The sequence below is a fragment of the Anomalospiza imberbis genome, unplaced genomic scaffold, assembly GCF_031753505.1.
Source record: "Anomalospiza imberbis isolate Cuckoo-Finch-1a 21T00152 unplaced genomic scaffold, ASM3175350v1 scaffold_45, whole genome shotgun sequence".
Lineage (NCBI taxonomy): Eukaryota > Metazoa > Chordata > Aves > Passeriformes > Viduidae > Anomalospiza > Anomalospiza imberbis.
This window is the reverse complement of record NW_027100060.1, coordinates 184,764-204,528: the sequence shown is the minus strand read 5'-3', so window position 1 is coordinate 204,528 and position 19,765 is coordinate 184,764. Positions and strand designations below refer to the sequence as shown.

The 19,765-nt window shown below is 59.4% G+C and overlaps 1 protein-coding gene across 3 annotated transcripts; it reads right to left on the bottom strand.

Annotated features, from left to right (window-relative positions):
• Window positions 1-3,221: 3,221 nt before the first annotated feature.
• Window positions 3,222-18,181, bottom strand: LOC137466857 (serine/threonine-protein kinase pim-1-like). 3 transcript variants are annotated; one of them, XM_068178491.1, is made up of 4 exons: window positions 17,911-18,181; window positions 17,090-17,269; window positions 16,685-16,834; window positions 3,222-3,291 (listed from the first exon to the last, which is right to left on the bottom strand). In XM_068178491.1, the coding sequence occupies exons 1-3, from the start codon at window positions 18,164-18,166 to the stop codon at window positions 16,728-16,730; spliced, it is 543 nt and encodes a 180-aa protein (XP_068034592.1). In that variant the 5' UTR covers window positions 18,167-18,181; the 3' UTR covers window positions 3,222-3,291; window positions 16,685-16,727. The 3 variants fall into 3 exon arrangements, with proteins under 3 accessions (XP_068034592.1, XP_068034590.1, XP_068034589.1); XM_068178489.1 differs by lacking the exon at window positions 3,222-3,291 and adding an exon at window positions 16,333-16,453; XM_068178488.1 differs by lacking the exon at window positions 3,222-3,291 and having other exon boundaries at window positions 16,640-16,834.
• Between the last annotated feature and the right edge of the window lie 1,584 nt (window positions 18,182-19,765).

The window sequence follows — 19,765 nt, the reverse complement described above, 5'->3', positions numbered from 1 at the left end:
ATCTTACTGACTGACCCCAGCATTCTTTTTTTAAAGACACTGGGTTTTGTTTCCAATATTAAGATTTATTTTTTTAAATTGTTGTTGAAGCAATAGGAGGATGAGAGATGGATTGTGCACGACTGTGTCTTGAGAACAAAAACATTGCAGTTTGAAACTTGGACCTAAAGTAATTAAAATGAAACTTAGAAATCCCAGTGCATTGTGTGACAGCAGCTTTTCCTATAGGATGTGCAGCATCACAAAGACTTCATCAGTGGGGTTGGGAGTGCTTGGAGCTTTGTCCTGTGCCACTCTGGGATGCCATGAACCAGGACTTCACCTGCCACCAGCCCAGGTCACCCTCTGCCACCGCAGCTCCTTGGACCTTGTGTCCCCAAAGCAGACACAAAGTGTTTCTGCTGCTCCCCCTTTGCACAAACCCACAGAGAGCTGGGATTTTTCCAAGTCTCGTCTCTCCATTGGGCCATATTCCCAAAGAACCAGCAGCACATCCTGATGAATACGGCAAGTTACGTGGATGGTTGTCAGCTCCACTTCCTGCCTAGAAATCCTGAAACTGCTTCTAAATGCTGCTCCTTCAGCTCCTGGACACCTTCTCACACAGAGCTGGGAAAAAAAATCCCCTGGCCACCAGCTAAAAGGTGAGTTATGCCAAAGTTGGAGTACTGTGGGAAATCTCTGTCCCTCCCTGTCCTTTTAATGTATCTGTACATGGGGGTGTGCCTGGATGTGTCTTGTGCACAAAGGAAGGAGCGTGCAAGCAACGGGACTGACACTTTCAGTGTCCATGCTATTCCATACCCATGGGTACAGAGACATTATGGAAACCCTGGCACAGACAGGGCCTTCTGTCCATGGGTAGAGACATCTTAGAGCCCCTGGCACACACAGAGCCTTCTGTCCATGGATACAGAGACATCCAAGAGCCCCTGGCACACACAGAGCCTTCTGTCCATGGGTACAGAGACATCCAAGAGCCCCTGGCACACACAGAGCCTTCTGTCCACGGGTACAGAGACATCTTAGAGCCCCTGGCACACACAGAGCCTTCTGTCCATGGATACAGAGACATCCAAGAGCCCCTGGCACACACAGAGCCTTCTGTCCATGGGTACAGAGACATCCAAGAGCCCCTGGCACACACAGGCCTGGCAGCACAGGCTGCTTTCCCCACAGGCTGCAGGAGATGAGAACACAACATTTGCCAACACTGACTGAAAGCCACAGCTCCGGGTGCTCCCCGTGAACCCCAGCTCTGGGACCACTGTCTGCCCCAAGCTTCAGGGGCTGCAGTGGGAGCCCGGCTGGGCTCTGCCCTGGGGCCATCCTGCAGGGACAGCTGCAAACAGGGAGCATTCCCTTGCCACAAAGAGCCAAGCCATGGCTGCAGGGCAGCTGCTCCAGCCTGGAGTGCACTGCTGAGTGCTGTGCTCTGGGGCTGGGGCTCCCCGCACAGGGGACTGGACTGGTGTGCCACAGGAGACAGAGAAGCTGCAGCTTCAGCATAACTGAGGTGGGTGCGTGGGCTGGGCAGAGTGGGGAGGCTCAAGGGGATTCACAGAGCTCATCCTGCTGCAAGGACGAGGAAAAGGGAGTGGGAACTCAGCAGTGAGGACAGCTGAGGGCAGAAGAGGAGCTCTGAATGACACTAAAATCCCACTGGAGCTCTGAGACATTGCTGCTCCTCAGCCAGTGACAGGATGAGTCCCTAAGCCTGGGGCTCGGCCTTCCTCATGGTGAGGGGCACCAAGGAAGGCAACAGTGTGATGGAGACTGCCATGGGCTGGGAACTCACTGGGGGACAAGAGGGAGCAGTTGGGAAGTAAAAGGCAGGTGGGGGAGAGAACAGTTCAGAGAAGGGCTGAGCTACAGCTTGAGCAAGCTGTAAAATGTCATTTGGGGTCATCCCAGATTGATTTCATTTCAGAAGCTATTGAACAAGTTTAATTTTTGGGTGGTGTCATGTTTGCCCTTGAAGGTGTACACTCTGCAAACTTGAGCTGTGTTGCTGAAATGCTCCAGCAGGTCTGTGCTGCAGGTCACCCCATTTCTTCTTTGGCTGATTGCGGCCCGGTGCTGAGCTCCAGCAGAGCCCTGGCAGAGCCCAGAGCAGCCTCAGCACCCGCAGAGCCCGGCTGCAAGGAGAGAAACCAGAAAGCGCCCGTCAGCTGAAGGCTCCTGTCCCCTTGTCCCAGCCACCCGCAGTGCCCAGGCCATGCTGGCCGTGCCCAGAGCTGTGCCCAGAGCTGCCCATCCCTGCTGCCTTTGGGAGCAGAGCAGGAGGGCAGGACATGTGCCCAGCCTGCAGCCGGCCACGGCACATCCAGCCCTCAGCAGCTGCCCAGAGCAGGATGCTCCTGTGCTCGCTGCCATCTCCCCAAAGCTCTGATCCCACCATGCCAAGCAGACGGGACCCACCTCACGCCATCCCTCGCTGGAAGAAAAGCTGGTCCCAAACGATGTCCTCATCCTTCTCCAAGGGCACGGCCCATCCACGCCACAGCTGCTCCCAAGCACTTCCCCATCCAGACTGGACCCCACCTGGAATGCTTCCTCTAGAAAAACACACAACAAATTATTGAAAATAGCTTACAGACAAAAAGGGGAACAAGAAAAAAGGTCAAAAATCTTATCTCTGTCAGGGGCTAAGGAAGGCCCAACCCCTGCAGGCCAGGGAAAAACCCACCCACAGGTGAGGGAAGCCCAGGCTGTCTCCCTTCCCCCCTACACTGCCCCCCAAAATAACGGTGACCCCAAAGCAAACAGGGGCAGTGGAGCAGCCCAAGCCCTTCCTTGCCTGCAAAGCACAGCAGCCCCTGCACAGGTTCTGGAGTCCCACCTCTGCTCCCACCATGGGGGTTTCTTTGTGTCGGGCTAGCTGCCCCAGCCCCAGCCCCAGCCCGGGGCACGGTGGGTGCTGGGGCTGTTGGCAGGGCCAGGAGCCCACTCCCATTTCATCAGCACCCCAGCCCATCCCCCTAGCCCTGCCAAAAGCAGCCTGGCAGCCGACTGAAGGATCAGCTACATCTGCCCCAGCAATGGGGGAACCTTTGGTTCCCGGCCAGGCTGTGCAATGCCCAAATCTGGGAGCATCCCCCTGCGTGTGGACTCACCTGCAAATTCCCTGTGGAGCCTGGCTTTGGAGAAGGTGTCAGAATCAAAGTCCATCATCCTCAGCTGCCGGTGGCCAGGTGGAAGAAGAGGTTGTCATTTTTGATGTCGTCCTCACTGTCCCCAGCAGCAGCAGCCCCACCTGGTACAGCTTCTCCAGGGGCTTCTTCTCCTTCCCTGGGGTGAGCCCAGGCTGTCAAGGTTCTGCCCAGGGCCCCAGCTGTCAGGGAACCAGGACAAGCAAAACCAGCTCAGATGGTGGCCACCAGTGCTGGGCAGAGCAGCTCAGCTCCAGCACAAGGGCTGCGTGTTCCCATCTGATGCCCCCTGGGCAGTGACACAGGCAGGACAAAACCAGTCTGGTTGGCTTTGCCACTGATTGCCAGGACAAGTGTGGAGCTGTTACCTGCCAGGCCCCTGGATCCAACTGTGCACGTGGATCTCTCCCATCTTCTAGGGCAGAAGACCACCCTGCACCCATGGATCACGGAAAAGCTCTTCTAAGGATGGCCTTTCCAAGGGCTGCATGGACAAACACCTCTTAATGAGATCCTGGCACTCTGGGGAAACAAACCAGAAATCACCAGTCAGTTGGAGAAGTTGCCCCCCTGTTCCCATGCCCAGGCCATGCTGGGTGTGCCCAGAGCTGGGCCTAAACTTCCCCATGGATTCTGTATTTGGAGGAGAGCAGGAGAGCAGGACATGTGCCACCTCCTCAGCAGCTGCCAGAGCAGGATGCTCATGAGCTGCTGCTGTCTCCCAGCACTGGTATTGCCCCCGTGGCCAGAGATGAGGACCCACCTTGAGAGAGCCGTCGTGGGAACAAGATCCGCCCCCAGATGATCTCCTGGCCCCTCCTGAACGGGTGCTTCCCCATGACCAGGTGGTACAGCAGGAGGCCCAGGGACCAGATCGTTGCTGCCTCGCCGTGGTAGCATTGGTGGTGGATCCACTCTGGTGGGCTGTAGGACAGGGTTCCTGTGGAACACAGACAGAGTTCATCAGGGGGACGCTGCTGCTCCCAGAGCCTGACCCCAGCACCCCATGGCATGTGGGGGCTGCCCCAGTGGCACACAGGGTGACTGCTGCCCTCTCACCAGCACCTGGGACATGTGTACAGACTTGGGGCTGGAAAAGAAGCCACTGGTGTTGGAAGAGGGCAGCAGAAATCCTGGGAAGGCCCAACCATGACACACAAAAGCAAAACTCATCCAGTGGTGGAGAAAGCCCGCTCTACTCCCCGCCTGCACGGCCCCCCAAAAATGTTAACCAGTCAAGGCAAACAATGGGAGCAGAGCAGTCCAAGCCCTTCTCGCCTGCACACCAAACCATCCAGGGCACAGGGTCAGACGCCCCTCTCTGCTACCCCCACTGGGGTTTTTGTCAGGCTGGCTGCCCCAGCTCCAGCCTTAGCCCAGGCCACAGTGGGTGCTGAAGGCTGTCAGCAGGGCTGGAGCTGGTCCCCCTCACACCCCCACCCAAATCAGCTTGGCTCCAGCATTAATCCCATCCTGGCTGCAATAGGGGGAGCCCTGGGGCTGCACCCCGGCTGGGCCATGAGATGCCCAGGAGCATCCCCCGGCAGAGCTCACCTGCAAACTGGGTGTAGGCTGTGTCTTGGAGGAAGGCGCCACAGCCAAAGTCAATCAGTTTCAGCTGCCCGGTGGCCAGGTCGAGCAGGATGTTCTCAGGCTTGATGTCCCTGTGCAGGACCCCGCAGCTGGTGCAGTGCCGCACAGCCTCCAGCACCTGGCGGAACAGCCCCCGCGCCTCCTCCTCCGGCAGGAACCTCCGCTCCGCCAGGAAACCCGACAGCTCCTGGTACCGCTCCGGACGCTCCAGCACCAGCACGACGCTGTCAGGGAGCTCAAGCCACTCCAGGAGCTGAATGACACCAGTGCAGCCAGAGGACACCTTGTCCAGCAGCACGACCTCCAGGGGTGCGCTGGTGCCGTCGGGCTGCGGGAGGAGCGCGATGCCGTCAGTGGGGCTGAGGCCGTGCCAGGGCTGGGGAACCCCTCAGCCAGCCCGGGATGCTCTGCATGCCCCGCTCAGCCCATGCCCGCTCTCCCTGCAGGGCTCCCGGCGGCTCCCACCCTGCCGGGCCCCGGCTCCTCGCCACCCGGCACGGCCCGGCTTCTGCTGCTGGCCCCGCTCACTCACCAGCTCGCCCCAGTGCCGGACGCGGTTCCGTGGCACCCTTTTGATGGCCACCTGCGAGCAAGGGAGAGCAGTGGGTTGAGCGCGCCGCCCGCCCCGCCGGGCCCCATCCTCCTCCTCCTCCGCCCCCTCCACCTCCTCCTCCTTCCCCCTCCTCCTCCTCCTCCTCCTTCTCCTCCTCCTCCGCCCCCTTCTCCTACGCCCGCCGCCGGCCCCGCCGCTCACCGGGGCGCCGTCCGAGAGCCGCGTGGCTGCGAAGACGCTGCCGAAGCCGCCGCTGCCCAGCAGCGAACCCAGCCGGTACCGCTCCTGCAGGGCCTCCTCCTGCGCCTTCCCTGCGGGCGGGACGGGGCCGTCAGCGCTCGGCCCGGGGCCAGGAGCGGCCCCCGAGCGCCCCCCGAGCGCCCCGGGCCGGCCCTCCCCAGGCGTTCTGTCCCTGGAACGGGACAGCGGCGGAGCTCGGGCCGGGGAAGCCGCCGCGGGGGCGGCGGGAGCGGCCGCGCCGCGTGTGTCCTCCGCGGGGCCCGGGAGGAGCCGGGGCCGGGGCCGGGACTGGAGCCCACGTCGGGGCCAGGGCCGGGCTCGGGCCAGGCGGAGCCAGAGGGCGGCGGTGCCGCCCCAGCCCCAGGCACTGATACCCGCCCAGCAGCGCCACCGCCAGCACGACCAGAGCCGGGCGGAGACGAGACCCCGGCGGGACGGCCGGGGACGGGGACGGGGCCGGGGCAGACCCGCCCGGGGCTGGGGGCGGGCTGAGGACATGGCCCGGCCGGGAATGGGGAGAGAGAGATTGGGAGAGGAGGGGACAGCGGGAAAGGGAGAGGAGAATCAAGAGGAATGCGACAAAATCACTGCTTTGTCTGCTTTCGCTGCTGCAGCCGCCGCCGCTGCCGCTGCTGCTGCTGCTGCCGCTGCAAATGAAGCTCCGGGGCCGTTTGTCCCCGTGTCCGTTTTTCCGTTGCCCGCTCGCCCCCGCGCCCAGCCCCCCGCTCCCCAGGGGCAGCCCCTGAGCCTGTCCAAACACGGGAACTTTGCCCTGTTCAGCCCAGACTCAGAGTCTGGACTCCTGCACAGCGGAACAGGAATCCCCTTGAGCGCTGCTGTGCATTGTCCCCGCTGAGGATCAAACCCTAGGGGAGCACATTCCCTGAATGCTGAATTTGTACCTGACCCAAGGGCTGCACTTAGTCTCCATCACTGCTTTCCAAGTAAACCAGGGGAAGGCAAAAACTGTGTGTAGCTCATGGTATTTTACAGTGTCTAAAACTTGCCATGTCATGGATCTTAGAGATGAGATCTATTTGGATTAAGGGGATGGAGCAGTAGTGCAACATGGAAAAGGGGAGCATAAAAATAAACAGAGAAAAACATCTTGGATTGTTTCTTTCCATTTTCATTTCATTTCCTAAAAGCTGTTTCAGTTTTCCCAGAATCTTCTCCACACTCCTGTTTGCTCTTTCCAAGAACCTTTCCTGGAGAACGAGGTGCAGCTTCTGTCACAAGATGTGCCACCAGCTGCAGCTTCTCTAGGCTTTCCACACCTTGTGTGCAGCTCAACTCTTGCAGCACAGCAGGACAAATGTTTGAAGAACTTGACAGCTTGTTCTTTCTTTTCCTTGTGGGCTGGGCAGTTGTGCCATTGGTAAGGTTTTCATTGTTACTGTTCTGCCCTAAGAAACCATGACGGGCTACCAGGAATTGTCAGGGAATGCAAGCCTGACTGAATGCAGAGAAAGAATCTGCAGAGCCTGCATCCAGAAATGGAGAGCTGTGTGATAATCATTGCAACATCGCCATGGGCATCTTGGAAGTGATCTAGAAGATGAAAATGCTCTGACAGAGGGCGTTTGTTTCTGAGTTCAGTGTAGAGGATTCCACATCTAGTGCATTGGTTCATAAATCAAGAGTTCAATCAGTTCATGGAAAGCACCAGAACAAGCTCTACCTCTCAGCCTTAAACACTTCAGTTGTTCAGGGACCCAAAAATGTTCCATAGAAAGAGCATTAGAAGGAGAGGAAAGAGACAGAGAGACAGAAAGACAGAAGCTCCACAGAAAGACACACATGTGGCTCCCAGCTCCTGGGGTTCCAGTGTGGGTGAGACACAAACCCTAGAAGAAGGCAGAGTCCATAGCAGGGGCTGACCTTGTGCTCCTTGGTTTTAAGCCCCTGGGCCTTCGTGGGCCTCCCCCCAGCTGGGTCTTGTGATTGCTCGGGCGTTCAGAGCCGGGTTAGCGCTGTCCCAGCTGTGGGACTGATTGACAGCTCAACCCAAGGTGTCTCGGGACACTGATCTCATCCAGCCTCTGACAGTGACCATGGTGACACTGGGGAACCTCATGGAACCGTGGGTCAGTGTGACAATGCAGGTCCAAGGACACCATGGTGATATCCAGGTTTGCTCAGCACCAGAGACACCTTTGCCTTGTTTGTCCCCAGCTGTCATCACTGCCTCCAGTGTTCTGCTCTAACTGGAACCCAGGGACACTTTCACATGAGTTGTGTTCCTCAGTGGGACCCATTAAAAGTTAAAGAAAGTCTGGGCTTTGAATCTGACTTTGAGTTCTTGAGAAGTTCTTTGAGCACACTCTGAGGTCTGGGTCCGATGCAAAGAGCACCAAAGCCCCAGAGGGTCATTAACGTCCTGGTGCTGTGTCTGTGCTGCTGAGCTGGGCCAGGCTCCTGGCCCAGAGGCAGCTCCTGGCAAGGGCAGCGCTGCAGAGAGACAGCTGTGGCCAGGAGCAGCTCCTGTGCACAGCCCAGCAGGGCTGGGGCACTGCCAGGGCATCGCAGGGACACGAGCAGGGCGCAGACAGAGCTCACAGGGGCTCAGCACTGGCAGGGGCTGTGGGGTGTCCCAGAGGGGGCTGTGTCACAGCAGCGCCTCTGTGGCTGTGTCACGGAGGCACAGAGCAGCTGTGATGTCAGAGAGGGGCTGTGTGACAGCACAGCGTGGGTTGTGTGAGGTCACAGACTGGGCTATGACATCACAGAGCGTGTTGTGTGAGGTCATCAAGCAGCTATGGCATGATAGAGGGGACAGTGTGACATCAGAGAGCAGGCTGTGACATCATGGCATGGCTGTATGACATCATAGAGCGGGCAGTGAGGTCAAAGTGTGTGCTGTGACATCACTGAGTGGCAGTATGACATCACAGGGAGGGTTTTGTGACATCACTGAGGGGCTTGTGACATAGCACAGCAGGGTGTGACATCATAGTGTGAGGCCATAGGGCAGACTCTGCCGTCATGTAGAGAGTGGCTCTGTGACATCAGAGTGTGGGTTGTGACATCACCGAGTTGGCTGTGTGACATCATAGAGCAGGCTATGACATCATGGAACAGACTGTGATGTCACTGGATGACTTTGTGACGTCATAGTACAGGGTGAATTTCTGACATCACAGAATCTTCTGTAACAGCACAGCTTTGTGACATCACAGAGTGACATCGCAGAGTTGGGCCTATGACATCACAAGGGAGCTATGTGGCATCCAAGGGTGAGTTGTGACACCCCAGGGGCTGTGTGACATCACAGGGGCTGTGTGAGGTCACTGGGGAGGTGACTCTGCCCCAGCCCCCCCTCCCATTTCCCCCAGAGAAGTCCAACGCTGCTCGTGCACAGCGGGGTCCCCTGTCCCCCCGGGTACCCCCGCCCCCGGCGCCGCAGCCTCCCCCAGAGGATGTTCCATGAGATTGAGCCCAGAGCCTGACACAGGGCCATGGGGGGCGGGACAGGGGACAGGGACCCCCCGCCAGCGTCCCCGTGTCCCCCAGGGCCAGAGCCTGGCCCAGGGCTCCTTCACCCTGTTGCCAACGAGGGCTTGAGAGCGCTGAAAAAATCCCCAGCAAGGGAGCAGCAAAAACCAGATTTAATATTGAGCAACAGCACCACAAAGTTCCTTGGCAAGCGTCACTCTGCTCCTGACTGGACACTTCAGGCACAAAAAAGGAAACAAAGCAACAACAAAACCAAATAAATTCCAGGCAATTAAATCAGAAATAAACCGAGAACTGGGGCTTTCATTCCTCTGGAAAAGAGCTGTCCTTCTTCCTGCAGGTGCCCATGGCCACAGCTGGGATTTCACCTCCCACACTGCCTGTTGTGACAGACTGGAGGAGATTGTGGGCTGGAAACTTTTTGTGTGTGGGGGAGGAAGGGGCAGGTCCAGCCTTGCCCTGCCCTGGAACCCCATGCCACACAGCCCCTGTGGTGTCATACAACCGCCTGTGATGTCACACAGCCCCTCTGATGTCACACAGCCCCTGTGATGTCACACAGCTGCCCTGTAATGTCACACAGCCCACTCGGAGATGTAACAGGCCACCTGTGATTTCATACAGGTGCCCTGTGATGTCACAGCCTGCTCTTTGAGGTCCCAGTGTGCTCTGTGATGTCACAACATCTGCCCTGTGATGTCACAGCCCAGGCTGTGATGTCACAGCCACCCTGTGATGTCACAGCCAGCTCTATGATGGCACAGCTACCTTTGTGATGTTATGCAGCCTCGCTGTGATGTCACAGCCTGCCCTGTGATTTCACAGTCAGCTCTGTGATGTCACAACCCACTCTCTATTGTCTCAGCCTTCTCTGTGGCATCACACCGCTGCTCTGTGATGTCACAGAGCCCTTTTCTATGATGGCAGAGTCTTCTCTGTGGCCTCACAGCCCATTCTGTGATGTCACACAGCCAGCCTGTAATGTCACAGCCAACTTTGTGACATCACAACCTCCTCTGTGATGTCACAGCCTGCTCTGTGATGTCACAGCCTGCTCTGTGATGGCAGAACTCACTTAACATGTCACACAGCACCTCTGTGGTCACACAGACCCACTGTGTGATGTCACAACACCTTCAGTGATGGAACACAGCCACTCTATAATGTCACAGCACACTCTTTGACCTCACAGCTTGCTCTGCTCTGTGATGTCATACAGGCATGCTCTGATGTCACAGCCTGCTCTGTGATGTCGCATAATAAACCAGAGATGTCACAGCCAACTATATGATGCCACAACCTGGTCTGTGATGTCACACAATGACAGAATCACAGAATTGCTGGGTTGGAAGAGACCTTTAAGGTCATCAAGTCCAACCCATGCCCTAACACCACCTCAGCTAAACCATGGCACCGAGTGCCACATCCAGTCTTTTTTTAAACACATCCCATGATGGTGACTCCACCACCTCCCTGGACAAACAAGTCCAGTAATTTATCACCCTTTCCATAAAAAAACTTTTTTCCTAATAGCTGACCTAAATTTCCCTTGGTGCAGCTTAAGACTGTGTCCTCTTGTTCAGTCAGTTGCTGTGAGGAGAAAGAGACCGACCCCCACCTGACTGCAACCACCTTTCAGAGAGTGTAGAGAGTGATAAGGTCACCTCTGAGTCTTCTCCAAGCTAAACAACCCCAGCTCCCTCAGGCATTCCTCACAGGACTTGTGTTCCAGACCCCTCACCAGCCTTGTTGTCCTTCTTTGGACACGCTCCAGCCCCTCCATGTCCTTCCCAAATTGGGGAGCCCAGAACTGGACACGGCACTCGAGGTAGGGTGCCAGTACAGGGGAGGAATGCCAAGCACACCAGTGCCAAGTACAGGGGAAGAATGACCTCTCTGCTCCTGCTGGCCACACCATTCCTGATCCAGGCCAGGAGCCATTGGCCTTCTTGGCCACCAGGGCACACTGCTGGCTCATGTTCAGCCTGCTGTCGACCAGTGGCCCCAGGTCCCTTTCTGCCTGGGCACTGTCCAGCCACGCCGACCCCAGCCTAGAGCAGTGCAGGGGGTTATTGTGGCCAAAATGCAGGACTGGGCACTTGGATTTATTAAACTTCATCCTATTGGATTCTACCCATCCATCCAACTGTTCCAGGTGTCCCTGCAGAGCCCTCCTGCCTTCCAACAGATGGACACGTGCTCCCAGCTTAGTGTCATCTGCAGATTTACCAATGAAAACCTCAATGCCCTCATCCATGTGGTCAATAAAAATATTGAACAGAGCTGGCCCAGCACAGAGCCCTGAGGGACAGCACTGGTGACTGTCCCCAGCTGGATGCAGCACTGCTCACCACCACTCTCTGGGCCGGCCATCCAGCCAGTTCTGAACCCAGCACAGAGTGCTCCTGGCCCAGCCGTGGGCTGCAGCTTTTCCAGGAGTGTGCTGTGGGGGACAGTGCCAAAGGCCTTGCTGGAGTCCAAACAGACACATCCACAGCCTGTCCTGCATCCACCAGGAGTGTCACCTGGTCATGAAAGGAGACCAGGTTGGTCAAACACGACCTAGCCCTCCTAAACTCCTGCTGGCTGGGTCTGACACCCTGGCCATCTGTCACGATCTGCTTGTGCGGGGTGTCGTGATGGTTCTTTTCACCAATCCCAAAAGTGCAAAACGGCAAACAGCAAGAGACTATCAGTTAATCACAACAAATGCGCCTTTATTAAGGGCCAAAACAGTAAATGCGATAGTGGGGATCAGAAAGGAGATAAAAGGATAGAGAGAGAGAGAGAGAGAGAAAAGAGGGGGATAGGAATAGCTACCAACACAGGCGAGATCCTCACAGTTATAGTCCACAGAGGAAAGAGGGGGGAACATGCTGGACAATGAGAGTCTCTTGTGATTGCTGTGGGGGAACAGGTGAGTCCACTGAAACCACCAAGGCAGGACGAACACAATGAAGAATAAGTCCGTTGGAATTACTGAAGAAGAACAGGTCGTGTCATTAGTGGTTTCCCCTCTCCCTGTGGGAGGGGTCTCAGTCTCAGTCCTTGGGAGGAGGGTTTTCCATCTCCGTCCGTCTGTCACAGTGGTCACGGGGCAGATGAGAGGTCTTCAGTGAGAGATGATTAGGGTCACCCTAAAAGTTCATTCAGATTCAGGAGGAGAGTGGGCAAATATGCAGTAGGCCGTTCCTTGGTGGCTTCATGCCAAGTCCTTGCCAATTCCTTGCCAACTCCTTGCCAGGCCTTGTTCGGAACAGCTAACGTAACGGTACAGCAACTGCACCTGCACTGCCGCTCTCTCCAAGCCGGTACTGTAATGGGGGAAGGGGTTTTTGCTTGTGGCAACCGGTAGGCAAATGTGGGGGCTTCAGACGGCCTCTTACACCTTCCCCGAGCTGTCTGCAGAGCAATCCACATCAGCCCAGGCCGGGCTGGTCAGTGGCCGGACAGTTCCATTGACTGGACGCGGCTCTGGACGCTTCCCTTGGAGCGACTCCAGGGAGGGAACGCTGGGGCTGTCACCACTGGGGTGCCACAGACAAGGGAACGCTGGGGCTGTCACCCTGGGGTGTCACAGACAGGGGAACACTGGGGCTGTCACTCTGGGGTATCACAGACAGGGGAACGCTGGGGCTGTCACCGCTGGGGTGTCACAGGCAGGGGACGCTGGGGCTGTCACCGCTGGGGTGTCACAGGCAGGGGAGCGCTGGGGCTGTCACTCTGGGGTGTCACAGACAGGGGAGCGCTGGGGCTGTCACTTCTGGGTGTCACAGACAGGGGAACGCTGGGGCTGCCCCGCTCCTGCCCTGTCCCCAGCAGCTCTGCCAGCGCCTCGAAGGGACACAAAGGCTGATCCAAAGGGTGAGAATTTAAGAAGGGGCTGAGCTGGGAGGGACCCATTGGGATCATCAAGTCCAGCCCCCAGCCCTGCACAGACGCCCCAACAATCGCAGCCTGTGCAGCCCCGGGAGCGGGGTCCAACGGCTCCTGGAACTCCAACAGCCTCTGGGCTATGCCCATTCCTTGTGGAGCCTGGGCAGTGCCTGAGCCCCCTCTGGGGGAAGAAGCTTTTGCTGATCTCCAGCCCAGCCCTGCCCTGGCCCAGCTCCAGCCGTTCCCTTGGGTCTTCTCCCTGCTCACCTGGGCAGAGATCAGAGCTTGCCCACAGAAGCTGTGGCTGCCCCTGGATCCCTGGCAGTGTCCAAGGCCAGGTTGGACAGGGCTTTGACCAGCCTGGGATAGTGGAAGGGGGCATGGAAGGAGATGAACTTGAAGGTCTTTTCCAAGCCAAGCCCTTCTGTGATTCTGTGATTTTGGGGGAGATGCTGAAGCTCTGTCTCGGCTTTATCTCACCCAGAGTCTGGACCCAGCAGCAGCCATGGGTGGGATCATCTCCTCCTCCCTCTCCCTGTGGCTGGAACTCACCCAATGGCAGCAACTGAATAATGTCCCTCACGGGGCAGTGAGTGCCAGAAAGGAGCGTTGCTCCTCGGGGAAACACAATGTCCTTGGACTTCAGCAGAGCATTGAAATGGGCCCCCTCGAGCACCTCAGCCCCACTGAAATCTCCTCTTAGTGGACTCAGCCCCAGAGATCTCCCAGTGCAGCTGCAGAGGAGTCGCTGTCAGGAGGAGGGACAATTATCAAAAGCTGATGTAGATCAAAACAAGCTCTGGCACCATTCCACATTTTTGTTTGCCACTGGGAAATAAATACAGATGTCCCCATGCCACAATCTCAGTCCCCCCAGGGTTCCTGGGTTTGGTTTTATCCCCTGGTATGGAGACACGGGAGCTCTCCCAGCTGGACAGGGTGTCAGGAATCCCTTCCTGAGCTTGACACCCTTGGAGAGGGTGGACAAGGAGGTTCCTTGCTGAGGGAGACTGTGCGGGTTTTGGAAACAGGCCAGACCTAGAGAAGGCTCCTTCTACAGCTCCTCAGCACCTGGTAATCCCATGTCTTTATTTGTGTGACTGTCTTGTCAGGGCAGGGAGAGGAAGAGAGGAGCCTCCTTGGGGCAGGGAGAGGAGGCAGAGACACCAAAAGCAGGAGTCCCAAAGGGATCTGGGCAGCTCATGATCCAATGGCTGCAGTAGGTGTGCCATTCCTAAATCCAGTTTGGGAGAGTCACGGCCGTGTTACTGTGTAAGCTCTGAGGTATCTGCTGGTGGGAGATGCTCAGGTTCATCCTGTTTGCATCCCCAGTTCCTGCTGAGCCGGTTTTAAACAGCGCCAGGGGATGCTCCTGGCACTGACCCTGGCATGGCTCAGGGTGCTCCCAGGTGCCTCAGGCTGCTGTGACACCGCTGCACACGGGAGGCAAGAGTGGCAGGGGCTGTGCTGAGAGTCAGCTCCATGTGCTGCTGCTGCTGCTGGGTGTCATTTGTCCAGCCCTGCCCCAGAGTCAGGGATCAGATCCAGGCCCTGCTGCTGCTCCCTCGGGATCAGCCCCACTTTGGGTGCTGCTGTCAGGACCAGCAGAAGCGGTGGCTGGAGCAGCGGGTGCTGACAGTGCCCCAAGCCCCGGGGCCAGAGGAGTCCCTGGGCTGGGGCTGGGAGGGAGCTGCTCCAGCCCGGAGTGCACTGCTGAGTGCTGTGCTCTGGGGCTGGGGCTCCCCGCACAGGGGACTGGACTGGTGTGCCACAGGAGACAGAGAAGCTGCAGCTTCAGCATAACTGAGGTGGGTGCGTGGGCTGGGCAGAGTGGGGAGGCTCAAGGGGATTCACAGAGCTCATCCTGCTGCAAGGACGAGGAAAAGGGAGTGGGAACTCAGCAGTGAGGACAGCTGAGGGCTGGAAAGCAGCTCTGAATGACACTAAAATCCCACTGGACCTCTGAGACATTGCTGCTCCTCATCCAGTGACAGGATGAGTCCCCAAGCCTGGGGCTCGGCCTTCCTCATGGTGAGGGGCACCAAGGAAGGCAACAGTGTGATGGAGACTGCCATGGGCTGGGAACTCACTGGGGGACAAGAGGGAGCAGTTGGGAAGTAAAAGGCAGGTGGGGGAGAGAACAGTTCAGAGAAGGGCTGAGCTACAGCTTGAGCAAGTTGCAAAATATCATTTGGGGTCATCCCAGATTGATTTCATTTCAGAAGCTATTGAACAAGTTTAATTTTTGGGTGGTGTCATGTTTGCCCTTGGAGGTGTACACTCTGCAAACTTGAGCTGTGATGCTGAAATGCTCCAGCAGGTCTGTGCTGCAGGTCACCCCATTTCTTCTTTGGCTGATTGCAGCCCGGTGCTGAGCTCCAGCAGAGCCCTGGCAGAGCCCAGAGCAGCCTCAGCACCCGCAGAGCCTGGCTGCAAGGAGAGAAACCAGAAAGCGCCCGTCAGCTGAAGGCTCCTGGCCCCTTGTCCCAGCCGCCCGCAGTGCCCAGGCCATGCTGGCCGTGCCCAGAGCTGTGCCCAGAGCTGCCCATCCCTGCTGCCTTTGGGAGCAGAGCAGGAGGGCAGGACATGTGCCCAGCCTGCAGCCGGCCACGGCACATCCAGCCCTCAGCAGCTGCCCAGAGCAGGATGCTCCTGTGCTCGCTGCCATCTCCCCAAAGCTCTGATCCCACCATGCCAAGCAGACAGGACCCACCTCACGCCATCCCTCGCTGGAAGAAAAGCTGGTCCCAAACGATGTCCTCATCCTTCTCCCAGGGCACGGCCCATCCACGCCACAGCTGCTCCCAAGCACTTCCCCATCCAGACTGGACCCCACCTGGAACGCTTCCTCTAGAAAAACACACAACAAATGATTGAAAATAGATTACAGACAAAAAGGGGAACAAGAAAAAAGGTCAAAAATCTTATCTCTGTCAGGGGCTAAGGAAGGCCCAACCCCTGCAGGCCAGGGAAAAACCCACCCACAGGTGAGGGAAGCCCAGGCTGTCTCCCTTCCCCGCTTCACTGCCCTCCAAAATAACGGTGATCCCAAAGCAAACAGGGGCAGTGGAGCAGCCCAAGCCCTTCCTTGCCTGCAAAGCAAAGCAGCCCCTGCACAGGTTCTGGAGTCCCACCTCTGCTCCCACCATGGGGGTTTCTTTGTGTCGGGCTGGCTGCCCCAGCCCCAGCCCCAGCCCGGGGCACGGTGGGTGCTGGGGCTGTTGGCAGGGCCAGGAGCCCACTCCCATTTCATCAGCACCCCAGCCCATCCCCCCAGCCCTGCCAAAAGCAGCCTGGCAGCTGACTGAAGGATCAGCTGCATCCGCCCCAGCAATGGGGGAACCTTTGGTTCCCGGCCAGGCTGTGCAATGCCCAAATCTGGGAGCATCCCCCTGCGTGTGGACTCACCTGCAAATTCCCTGTGGAGCCTGGCTTTGGAGAAGGTGTCAGAATCAAAGTCCATCATCCTCAGCTGCCGGTGACCAGGTGGAGGAAGAGGTTGTCATCCTTGATGTCGTCCTCACTGTCCCCAGCAGCAACAGCCCCACCTGGTACAGCTTCTCCAGGGGCTTCTTCTCCTTCCCTGGGGTGAGCCCAGGCTGTCAGGCTTCTGCCCAGGGCCCCAGCTGTCAGGGAACCAGGACAAGCAAAACCAGTTCGGATGGTGGCCAGCAGTGCTGGGCAGAGCAGCTCAGCTCCAGCACAAGGGCTGCGTGTTCCCATCTGATGACCCCTGGGCAGTGGCACAGGCAGGACAAAATGTCTGCGTTCCTTTGCTTCTGATTGCCAAGGCATGTGTGGAGCTGTAACTTACCAGGGCCTTGCATCAAAGTGTGCCTGTGGCTCTCTCCCTTCTTCTAGGGCAGATCAATATCCTGCAGCCAGGGATCACGGAACAGCTCTTCTAATGAGGGCCTGTCCGAGTGCAGCATGGATAAACACCTCCTGATCAGATCTTGGCACTCTGGACAGAGAAACCAGAAACCACCGGTCAGTTGGAGAAGGCTCCTGTTGGCTTTGCCCCACTATTCCCGTGCCCAGGCCATGCTGGATGTGCTCAGAGCTGGGCCTAAACTTCCCCATCAATTCCCTGTTTTGGAGGAGAGCAGGAGAGCAGGACATGTGCCACCTCCTCAGCAGCTGCCAGAGAGGGATGCTCACGAGCTGCTGCTGTCTCCCAGCACTGGTATTGCCCCCGTGGCCAGAGATGAGGATCCACCTTGAGAGAGCCGTTGTGGCAGCGAGAGTTGATGGTCCCAGCTGATGTTCCAGCCCCTCCTGAAAGGGTGCTCCCCGCAGACCATCTGGTGCAGCAGGATGCCCAGGGACCAGATGGTAGCTGGCTTGCCGTAGTACCAGCCAAACTGGGTCCATTCCGGGGGGCTGTATGACCGTGTTCCTATGGAATACAGATGGGGTTCATCAGGGGGACGCTGCTGCTCCCTGAGCCTGGCTCCAGCATCCCTGGGTGTGTGGGGGCCGCCCCAGTGGCACACGGGGTGACCGCTGCCCTCTCGCCAGCACCTGGGACTTGTGTACAGACTCGGGGATGGAAAAGAAGCCACTGGGGTTGGAAGAGAGCAGTGGAAGCCCTGGCAAGGCCCGACCATGAGGAGGAAAATCCCACTCAGTGCTTGGGAAAACCATGCCCTCATCCTCCCTGCCTGCACTGCCCCAAAAACCATTATGAAGCCAAAAGAAACCAGGTGAGTGGAGCAGTCCAAGCCCTTTCTCACCTGCACCCCAAACCGGCTGGGACACAGGTTCTGGCCACCCCTCTCTGCTACCCCACCCAGGGGTGTTTTTGTTGGGCTGGCTGCCCAGCCCTAGCCTCAGTCCTGCCCAGAGTGGTGGGCAAAGGCTGCCAGCAGGGCTGGAAGCTGGCTCCCCACCCAGCCCTGCTCAAAAGCAGCTCAGCTGAAATCTCAGTGCCATGAAGGGCAGCAAAAGGGAGAATCCCCGCTGCCACACCCAGCTTGGGCTGTGAGGTGTTGGGCCATGAGATGACGGGATTGAGAGCACACCCCTGTGTGGGCTCACCTGCAAAGCGAGTGTAGGCTGTGTCCTGCAGGTAGGTGCCACAGCCAAAGTCAATCAATTTGGCCTGCCCGGTGGCCAGGTCAACCAGGATGTTCTTGGGCTTGATGTCCCTGTGCAGGACCCCGCAGCTGGTGCAGTGCCGCACGGCCTCCAGCACCTGGCGGAACAGATCCCGCGCCAACTCCTCGGACAGGACCACCCGTTCCCGAATGAAATGGTGCAGGTCCTGAGAGTGCTCTGGGCGTTCCAGCACCATCACGATGTCGTTGGGGAGCTCAAGCCATTCCAGCAGCTGGACGACACCGGGAAAGCCAGTGGAGACCTTGTCCAGCAGCACGACCTCCAGGGGTGCGCTGGTGCCGTCGGGCTGCGGGAGGAGCGCGATGCCATCAGTGGGGCTGATGCCGTGCCGGGGGTCGGGAACCCCTCACCCAGCCCGGGATGCTCTGCGCCCTGCGCTGGCCCTACGCCCGCTCTCCCTCGAGGTGTCCTGGTGGCTTCCACCCTGCCGGGCCTCGGCTCATCCCGGCCCAGCTTCTGCCGCTGGCCCCGCTCACTCACCAGCTCGCCCCAGTGCCGGACGCGGTTCCGTGGCACCCTTTTGATGGCCACCTGCGAGCAAGGGAGAGCAGCGAGTTGAGCTCGCCCGCCTGCCCTGCGCAGCCCCATCCCCCTCCTCCTCCTCCACCTCCTCCTCCTCCTCCTCCACCTCCGCCCCCTCCTCCTGCGCCCGCCGCCGGCCCCGCCGCTCACCGGGGCGCCGTCCGAGAGCCGCGTGGCTGCGAAGACGCTGCCGAAGCCGCCGCTGCCCGGCAGCGAACCCAGCCGGTACCGCTCCTGCAGGGCCTCCTCCTGCGCCTTCCCTGCGGGCGGGACGGGGCTGTCAGCGCTCGGCCCGGGGCCAGGAGCGGCCCCCGAGCGCTCCCCGAGCGCCCCGGGCCGGCCCTCCCCAGGCGTTCTGTCCCTGGAACGGGACAGCGGCGGCTCGGGGCCGACGGCCGCGGTGCCGAGCGGCGGAGCTCGGGCCGGGGAAGCCGCAGCGGGGGCGGCGGGAGCGGCCGCGCCGCGTGTGTCCTCCGCGGGGCCCGGGAGGAGCCGGGGCCGGGGCCGGGACTGGAGCCCACGTCGGGGCCGGGGCCGGGCTCGGGCCAGGCGGAGCCAGAGGGCGGCGGTGCCGCCCGAGCTCCAGGCACTGATGCCCGCCCAGCAGCGCCACCGCCAGCACGACCAGAGCCGGGCGGAGGCGAGACCCCGGCGGGACGGCCGGGGACGGGGACGGGGCCGGGGCCGGGAACCGGGACGGGGACAGGGCCGGGGCCGGGGACGGGGACGGGACCGGGAACCGGGGCGGGGACGGGGACGGGGCCGGGGCCGGGAACCGGGACGGGGACGTGGACGGGGCCGGGGCCGGGAACCGGGACGGGGACGGGGACGGGGCCGGGAACCGGGGCGGGGCCGGGGCCGGGTCCGGGGCCGGGGACGGGGCCGGGAACCGGGGCGGGGACGGGGACGGGGCCGGGAACCGGGGCGGGGACGGGGCCGCCCCGCCCGGGGCCGGGGGCGGGCTGGGGACATGGCCCGGCAAGGGGAGAGGGGGACTGGGAGAGGAGGGGACACCGGGAAAGGGAGAGCGGGAGAGGGTGCGGGACAGCGGGCGAGGGAGTCCTCAAAGTGACTGGTTTTGCTGCTTTCGCTGCTGCTTTCGCTGCTGCTGCCGCTGCTGCGACTGCCGCCGCCGCTGCTGCCACTGCAACTGAAGCTCCGGGGCCGTTTGTCCCCGTGTCCGTTTTTCCGTTGCCTGCTCGCCCCCGCGCCCAGCCCCCCGCTCCCCGGGGGCAGCCCCTGAGCCTGTCCA